Raw genomic sequence first — 10,210 nt, 5'->3', positions numbered from 1 at the left:
ATATTTCTGGCTATGACTTGCGAATTAAACCACACCGACACGGCCCCAAACACCACTAACCACCGGACTAGTTATTGATGGGTGTACCGTACCGTACAGTTGCAACTTGCAAGACCTAAAATCCTAGCCCAATATACATAAGAACTAATGTATATAGGCCAAGAGTCTTAACCACTAGGCAAGACGTCATAAATAAAGCTTAGCTTAAATTGGCAAAACATCATAATTATAGTAATGGTTAGCTCACTTGATACACAAGCAGGTATTTTGACTAGTTTTGCTAAACTAGCCAGTTCAGTAAAAGATCCACCGAGTTCATATTATCATTAGTTACATAAACTTGTTACGATTGTCTAAAGATGTTGCTTGGCTAAACAACCACCATTTCCTTTTCTCATCATTTTTTCTTCCTTCTACCACTTTAACCACCTAAAAAACCTACTTTAGTTTTGATTGGATAGTACTAGCCTTGCACTTAAAGGAAAGCAAAGTAATTGGTGTTATAATTATCTATTTAGAACTAATTAAACTTTATGCTGAAAATTTATTAGCAATCTACCTAATAAGCTAGCAAGCTATTCTATAGTGGTGGTTGTTTGTTTGGATCATCCAACTCCACCAACACTTCTTTTCATTTAACCAATTTTATTTTTATTTTTTATTTTTTTTATTTTTATAATAATATATGATTTCTACTTATAATATAAGTAAGAAAATATCTCGTGTTATAATGTCCTAGGATTCCCTTACAAAATGGGTTGGAAAATTTTGAATATATATAAGTTGGTATGTTAATACAAATATTAAGAAGGTAATAAATTAAGATGAGTACGGCTAGATTTATCAAGTGTGTTACGGTTGGAGATGGAGCTGTGGGGAAAACATGCATGCTTATTTCCTATACCAGCAACACTTTTCCTACGGTATGATCAATCTTATCTAGTTCGATCCAATTAAATGCTATATTGATCTAATTATTTAATACGAAGTACAAATTATAATGTTTCGATCCTTATAGAGTTTAGTTGTACGTTCAAGTGTACTAGGCTGCTTATTTGCTAGGTAGTATGTTGTTGTAACAAAAAAAATTCTATATTGTTTTCGGATAATAAAATACTCCGAAAATAAGATACTCCCTCCGTCCGTTAATACTTACATCGCTTTCCTTTTCGGGTCGTCCCTTAATACTTGCACCGCTTCTATAAATAGAAATCTTTACCAATATTATATTATTTTTCACACTTATCTACTACCCCACCTACAACCCTATTCCCTACAAAAAATCATTTAAAAATCAACACCCCTCACTCACCACTCCCTACCCCTCACCCATTTCCCACTAACTATATTAAAAAAATACCACACTATCAACAAACACCCATTAAATTAATAAGTCAATTCAAATGTCTTAAACTCCGCACCGGTCAAACCGGTGCGAGTATTAAGGGACGGAGGGAGTATCATGTTTTCTTTTATTATAAACAATTAACATGTTTAGTGATATTTTTAACTCCGCCACAGTTCGGGTCAATTGTCCGTCATGCGCGCAATTCATCATTTTTAGGATCAATTATCCTTCATACAATTCTTCATTTTTTAGGGGTTTTTGTTAGTTTTTCAGGATTATGTGCCAACGGTGTTTGACAACTTTAGCGCGAATGTGGTGGTGGATGGTAACACGGTGAACCTCGGACTTTGGGATACTGCAGGTTAGTCCATCTCCTCCAATCTTATTACATATTCTTCGATCATATGATTAAGTTTAATTTGTTTGCTAATTAATACTTTTGTTAATTGTATAATTCGATCAGGACAGGAAGATTATAACAGATTAAGGCCACTAAGTTACAGGGGAGCTGATGTGTTTCTCTTAGCCTTTTCTCTTATAAGTAAGGCTAGCTATGAAAATATCTATAAGAAGGTACGTACTTTCTGCATTTTTAAATCAAATAGAATTAATTTATATAACATATACTTCCTCCATTAGTCCATTTCAATTCATAAAGTTTCTTTCAAATCCCTTAATCAGCAATTCTGTCTCTATTACGAGTTGCAGTATGTTGAATTCATATACATCGAACTCTCTTCGTTCCATTGGACTTATTTTTACTGAACTTACTAGATTAGATCCCGTGCACCCACCGATTTTGATCATTTTTTTCAAAAAATATTTAACTGAATATCTCCCAAACTACTATATAGTTTATTAACATACTCGTTTAAATTTATTCATCTAATATGCATACTCAGTATTAAAATTCTAATATGGTAATTTGACCAAAATATTAAGTGATATATTTCCCATTATTAATATAGCGATTTGACTAAAATATTACCAATTTAGAATAATTTATAAACTAAATTTTGTTTCCATACATAGTTAGTTTATAAAAAAAGGTAGAGAATAAAAATAAAATAAAACAGATACATTTTTTTTGGGAAAATTGGTTTTTGGCGGGAAAAAATCTTACAAGGAATTGACACGTGTCATTCCTGGTATCTCTTTTAGTATATACTAGTATAGTACCCGTGCGATGCACGGTTTTTATAATCTATACATAAATTTGTATGAAATCTGTTAGGAAATTATAACAAAATAGAGATTATATATATTTTCCAAATTAAAATTAGTTACTGATAAGTTTGTCATTGCTCATTTATCAAACCAACTAAAACAAATTAGAGTACATAGATAAAATTATTTTCATTCTCATTCACCACTTGTGTCAATCATAAGTTATCTCATCACTCTTTACTTCGATAGTAATGCGCACTTAATACTCACAAAATATCTCAATCAACTTCATTACCCGATCTCTTAACAACTACCTACACCATTTACTTTACTAAGTTAAAGATGACTTTTAGGAGAAGCGGGGCCTGCACACTCGTGCCCCCCTAAAGTTCTCATACCCATCATTTTCCATCCACGATGTAACGATACCCACCCCTCTCAATCCCCGTCTCGAGAGGTACAAATTAAAATAAAATTCATCCCCTCTTCATCACCCCCCTCGCGTGTATTTACACCCGCCTCAAACCCACACCTAGACTAAACTTTGGTAAAGGAGTTTTGAATTTTACAACTCTATTCTAGATTATTTGACAATTTGTTTGTCTAATTAGAGTAATTACATTGAGTAAATAAAAAAACATATAATATATAAGTTAGTAGTAAATTTTATTTAATATATTCATAATCAATTAGATGAAAGATTAGAGACGCAGGCGGGTCCAATTTTAAAATTCATTTTTGCCCCGTCAACCACGCCGTATACATTTTTACCCCTACCACCCACCAAATTCTCCTCCATCCCTGCCCACTTGGAGAGGATCTACGGGGGAATCTTCCAAAAGATTCGTCCCACTAACAATCTGACATCCCTATATTCGATAAACAATCAACTTTTTCTTCCAACTAACTTTAAATGTATTGACATTAGTTTATTACAAAGTATTTTAATTGATTGTATTAGCTATAATATTGATAAAAAAAAAAATTTAAAAGTGACATAAATAATTAAGATTGGGTGAGTGTTCCCAAGTCAAATCAATTCAAACTCGCCCCATCAGTAAAGTGTGTACATGTTATCCTTATACCCGTCTGCCAACAACAAATCTCTATTTGTTAGTCAGCATTGGTCAACATTAGGCAATCATCTACGTTTATCTTTTTAGTCAGCCCAATCTAAAATTGAAACTCGCGCCATCATCAATTGGGATGCACCATTTACATATAAAAATTTAATTTTGCACAAAATTTTAATGTGACATTGCAATCATTTACATTAAGATATAAAATATTTTTTTTATTGCAAACATATTAATAATAAGTAAAGTTAATCATCTAAGTCTTATGATTTTGGAAATAATTGATTACGATTAGTTAATTATAATCAATATGCCCTTAAGAGTTCAATAATATGAGCGGATAAATTATTATCCGTGCTTCGTATAAAAGTATTACGATAATGAGAATGTGGCCAATTTTGTTTTTGATATTTAAGATTAAGTATAGGTCAGGGCCCGTCATGAAAAAGTATGTGGCTAGGGATCTCATTTTGTTAGTCAACATCGGGCCTATAAAATGTTTGAAACAACCTTGTCAAATATATTAAATCAAGAGTTATCGTTTGTTATGCATATCCTGATTATTATATGACACAAATTCTTAAAAAGTTGATAGTATTATAATAATTTAATTGATAGTACATGTTCAACTATAATAAGATTTTCTATGTCGATCGGTTATCATAAATTTCATGCAAAAAAATTTCTTTGGATTACAAATAGTAAACGATCAAAGGTAAACGTTCATTATACATTATTCACATCCATTATACGTAGTATGACACAATTTCTAAACAAAACATGATATTCGGCTATTCACGTTATAAGAGAGGAAAATTAGAGAGTGACATTTTCACCACCATGTCGATTTACTTCTCTTTTATTATAATATATGGAGTACTCCTTCCGTTCTCGAATATTAGTCATATCTGTAATCTTTTAACTATTCACAATCGAAGAAAATCTTCTAATTTATTTCCAATACGTATTTCAAAACATATTTATATGATAGTTTATTTTGTTCTTCTCAATGTTTGGTTAGTAAAATATCAAAATTTTATACTTTTTTAACATACGTATTTGGAGATATTTACGTTTAAATATTGAGTTGAAACGGGTGAAAAAGTCAAAAGATGACTAATATTTAAAAACAGAGGGAGTATATAGATATATATATATTTAAATTAAGAAATTTATTGACATAAATAAATAAGTACGTAGTTCGTAGTATGATCGATTATTACCATAAGTAATTAGAAGATTTTAGAAAAAATATATATGAATTATATTAATTATTGCGCAATAGAGTAGTAGATAGATTAGATTACGCAAGTTTTTACTCATGTTTAAGAAAGCTACATAATTACTATCAACGACGGTGATAATTATTGAAATTAGTTTCTAAATATACTACATTAAAATAGTAAAATAATTGGCGGTTATATTTATCGAATTTAGTTGTTTAAATATTATAGAGTACTATAGTAATTTTTTTATACACTCTTATAATCTTATTCAGACTTGGTTGATTCTCTTATTTATTTGTATTTTAATTATGTAAGTACAAATCAATAGACTACTCTTAAATTTTTATAAAAATACTACTACGTACTCCATATAATGGATTAATTATTCTTAGTATAATGTTTATTACATTATACTAAAACAAACACCAGGAGTGACACGTGACACTTCCTTGTGCAAATTTTCCCACCAACTTTTGATAAATTTGTCTATAAAACGTTCGTAGTATATAATTAGGAAATGGTTATTAAATTAATAAATCAAGAGTACATACTTTTGTAAGATAAAAAGTTCACGAATTTTTAATGGTGCTAGAAATTAAAACATTAGTAGATACATAGTACATGCCTAAGTAAAATGGTAATATATATTTTAAAAATTTAAGTTATTTTTTAGACTTAGCTATATATTTCAATTCAATTTTGTTTTACCTTATTTAGCTAGCTTGATATACTATTATAGGAATGATTAAGTATGTGTTGGTTTATTTTGATGAAATAAATACATCTTTTGTACTAATTGATCATATTTTTATGTGTCATTTAATTGTGTTAAAATAAGAATTTTCTAATCGATACTGAATATATTATAAATAAATTAGTATACATTTTAACGAATGAGTTTCCGTATTTATTTATTTATATGATGTACTACCTAAATCGAGATTTTATATCGTTGGCTAAATGTCTATACAATAGTAACGTTTCCTTTTATAAAAAAGATAATCTTAAATTGGTTATATTTGTTATGAAAGTATAGAAAAGATAATTTACACAATATTTCCAATGTATAGAGTGATTTTTTTTTAAAGGAAAATAGAATCAAATATTCTTATGAGATGAAAGTTAACAAAATAACTATAGAATGTTTTATTTTTTATAATTTTTTTATTTCTAAAAGAGAGGCCAATCAATGAGTGACATTTGTCATCACCACATTGATTTCCTCTCTTTTAGTATAATATATAGATAGTAAAGTAATAGATATTATTTGAACTTATCTTAAGTTAACTGAACTTATTTGAAGTTAACTGAACTTATCTGGCCTTATCTGAACTTATTTTATCTGAAAGAAACTTATTTTGTCTGAAATAAACTTTGTGTTTGAAAACGTCCGAAAAAACTTATTTTTGCTAAACTTATATTATCTGAACTTAACAAAACTTATCTGAACTTATCTGAACTTATCTTGTCTGTAATAAGTCAAAATAAGTCGAACAAAACAGTGTTGAAAAAAATTATGTTGTATCTTAAAATACTCATGGAGAGCATTTTTGGTGCCCTCTGTGACAAATTTTGTTTTATTTATGTAAATTTAGGGGGCGTTCTGTTCACCTTAAAAAATAAGTTTCAGGTCCAATAAGTTCAGATAAGTTCAGATAAGTTCAGATAAGTTCCAATAAGTTTCAATAAGTTCCAATAAGTTCAGATAAGTTCAGATAAGTTCCAATAAGTTCCAATAAGTTCAAATAAGTTCAGATAAGTTCAGATAAGTTTCAATAAGTTACAATAAGTTCCAATAAGTTGCAATATTCATAATATTATTATTATTATTATTATTATTATTATTATTAATATTATTATTAATTATTAATTATTAATTATTAATTATTAATTATTAATTATTTATTAATTATTAATTATTAATTATTAATTATTAATTATTAATTATTAATTATTAATTATTAATTATTAATTATTAATTATTAATTATTAATTATTAATTATTAATTAATATTAATTATTAATTATTAATTATTAATTATTAATTATTAATTATTAATTATTAATTATTAATTATTAATTATTAATTATTAATTATTAATTATTAATTATTAATTATTAATTATTAATTATTAATTATTAATTATTAATTATTAATTATTAATTATTAATATAATTATTAATTATTAATTATTAATTATTAATTATTAATTATTAATTATTAATTATAATTATTAATTATTAATTATTAATTATTAATTATTATTATTAATTATTAATTATTAATTATTAATTATAATTATAATTATTAATTATTAATTATTAATATTAATTATTAATTATTAATTATTAATTATTAATTATTAATATTAATTAATTATTAATTATTAATTATAATTATTAATTATTAATTATTAATTATTAATTATAATATTAATTATTAATTTATTATAATATTAATATTTATTATTAATTTATTTATTATTAATTATTATTATTATTTATTTATATATATTATTTATTAATTATTATATATTATTAATTATATATTATAATATTATATTATTATTAGTATATTATTTATTATTAATATATATTATATTTTTTATTTATTATTATTTATTATTTATTATTTATTATAATTATTTATTATTAATATTATTATTATATTTATATTTTTATTTATTATTTATTTATTTATTATTTATTATTTATTATTTATTATTTATTATTTATTATAAGTTTCAAGAAGTTCCAATAAGTTCAGATAAGTTCAGATAAGTTCCAATAAGTTTCAATAAGTTCAGATAAGTTCAGATAAGTTTAGATAAGTTCAGGTCAAATAAGTTGAACAGTTATTGTCACAGGAAAATAAACTTTCAATTTTTTTTTTTTATTATTTGAAATAATTTTTTATTTAAAAATCTTATGTTTTGCTTTACTGCTCCATGCACATCACAATCGATGGTGAACATCAGTGGATCCCTGAGCTGAAACACTACGCCCCAAATGTACCAATCGTGCTGGTTGGAACCAAATTAGGTAATTGAAATAAAATTGACTCGTTTTAAATATTTCGTATAATACTCGTAAATAATATTGACCTCTATATTAGACTAGCTTTCCTTTTGTTTAAATAAAAATTATTTACAAATGAGTTGTAAAAGTATAGTTAATATAAAACCGTCTGATAGTCAATAAAATAGATTAGGTCCCGTGCATGTCCGGATTTTCTAAAATTATTTAGCCATTTTATATAATCTATTTGACTGAAATATTTCTCTCCAATAAGGTACCGCATAATTAATAAATCTTGAACATTACTCATTTAACCATCTTGCAATTTCAGTCTGATTACATATTGCATATTTTATATACTTAATATGCTAATTAGACCAAAATATTTGATATATTAATATGCTAATTTAACCAAAAAATTAAGTAAATATATTTTTCATTATTAACATATTGATTTGACTAAAATATTGCCAAAAAGTAACGAATATTCATGTGACATCTATTATTTCCATAAACATTTATTCCTTTTTCTATACTAAAGTAGTTAATAAAAATGATAGAAGATTTAAACAATAAATAAACTAAAATTTTTTACAGGAATTTTTTTTTGGAGGGAAAATTTTGCACCAGGAAGTGACATGTGTCATTCCTGGTGTCTGTTTTAGTATAAATAAAGTAATAGATTATACAGACCTCATGACATGTCAATCACCTCCTACTACTCTTAAACTAGCATACTATTGATCATAGTCTGCAGGCAGTTAACTAAGTGTAAGATGGTTTGGTAGGAGTCTATATCTAGCTGATAAATGTTTAATTAATTAGTGCTTAAGTAATTAATTTTGTTTCTTAAAACATTATTAACAGATCTTAGAGAAGATCGTCAATTCTTAAAGGATCATCCAGGGACATCAGCTATTACTACTTCTCAGGCAAGTTGAATGTAGTACAAGTTATTCTAATTATCCTTAGGTGTACAAAAATATAATGTCATATCATTTGGGAATATTTCATGACAATAAAAGTCTAAGCATTACTTTCCTACAAGGTCCTTAATTTACATGATTATTTGATAAATTTTAATGAAATCGTGTAGGGTGAGGAGCTAAAGAAAATGATTGGGGCAGTTGTTTACATCGAAAGTAGTGCCAAAACACAAGAGGTAAATGTTATACTCCTTACTTAAAGGTTTAAAACTCTCAATTTCTTCAAATTAAAGGGTGAAGGCCCAATTCGAGATATGGATATGGGTAAACGTAAACTCTAAAGAAAGCAACTCCATATTAACAAAATTCACCAACAACTTTGAAAGTAAATCCAAATTTACAGTCAAATTATCTCCGTTTTAAGGTGCCAATCGAGTTTTTTGGATAAAGTCCAATTCCAGACAATTTATTTCAAATCAAATTTGGGTGAAGAATAAATCCAGTGGATTTCGGGTATGGTTTATTTCCGGTTGGGTCAGATTATATTTGAAATTGATTACAAATTAGCTTATTATGAATAAAAATATCATTATTAGACACATTTTAATTATTGGATCAGTTTGGTTCAGGTCTGGTCAAAATCAAATATGGTAATAGTCTGAGTGTAGTGATTTTGGATAGAGTTTGAATCTTGGGTCAGGTAATTTGATTAGAGTAATCGAATGTGAGTCAGTTTTACCGGATCTATGTTCGATTATAATATCATATTTTTATCAGAAAAACTATGAAATGATTCATTTAGTTTTTTTCTTTGTAATAATCAACACTAATAATTTCATTTTTTTCAGAATGTGAAATCTGTGTTTGATGCTGCAATTAAGGCTGGGTTGAGGCCACCAAAAATGAAGAAGAAGCAAGTAGGCCGGAGGTTTAAAGCATGCACATTTCTTTGATGATTGCTTTTTATATTATTGTAAACAACCAAACAAGCAATAGTTTTGCTAGTAACATATACACACACTTATTATTTACTCTCCTTTTTTGACGGGAGGTTGTTCGAATTTTCAATAAGTAGGAAAACAAAACAACGCGCTAAACATGCCTGATGCCTCGTAACATTGAACTATTGTAGTCCTTAAGTAATGAAATTATACACAATTACGAAGTATATTACGGATTTACAGGGTATATCGCTTTTGATCTTGTTCAAGAATCGCATATTTTGATCAATTGTTTGTTGGTTTAATGGTGATTGGGGCTGAATATGGTAGGGAGAACTGCGTGTTCGATCCACCGCAACAATAATTGGGAGAAGACTAGAACCTATCCATCCAAAACTCTCCCCAAATCCGGATTAGCCCTAAGGATAAACCAGGTGGTTACGCCAAAAAAAGAATCAAATATCCGAATGTGAAAAGGTTGGATCTAATAGGCCGGGTCATGAAATGT

At 26.9% G+C, this 10,210-nt stretch overlaps 1 protein-coding gene across 2 annotated transcripts; it reads left to right on the top strand.

Annotated features, from left to right (window-relative positions):
• Positions 1–595: 595 nt before the first annotated feature.
• Positions 596–9,940, top strand: LOC110802452 (rac-like GTP-binding protein RAC13). Of its 2 annotated transcripts, none has more exons than XM_056833522.1 (7): positions 596–923; positions 1,614–1,709; positions 1,812–1,921; positions 7,796–7,859; positions 8,703–8,767; positions 8,932–8,997; positions 9,610–9,940. In XM_056833522.1, the coding sequence occupies exons 1-7, from the start codon at positions 884–886 to the stop codon at positions 9,712–9,714; spliced, it is 546 nt and encodes a 181-aa protein (XP_056689500.1). In that variant the 5' UTR covers positions 596–883; the 3' UTR covers positions 9,715–9,940. The 2 variants fall into 2 exon arrangements, with proteins under 2 accessions (XP_056689500.1, XP_021863578.1); XM_022007886.2 differs by having other exon boundaries at positions 609–923; positions 1,622–1,709.
• Positions 9,941–10,210: the final 270 nt, after the last annotated feature.

This window comes from Spinacia oleracea, chromosome 6 (genome assembly GCF_020520425.1).
Source record: "Spinacia oleracea cultivar Varoflay chromosome 6, BTI_SOV_V1, whole genome shotgun sequence".
NCBI lineage: Eukaryota > Viridiplantae > Streptophyta > Magnoliopsida > Caryophyllales > Amaranthaceae > Spinacia > Spinacia oleracea.
Note: the sequence above shows the minus strand (reverse complement) of the source record. Positions and strands in the feature narration are given on the sequence as shown.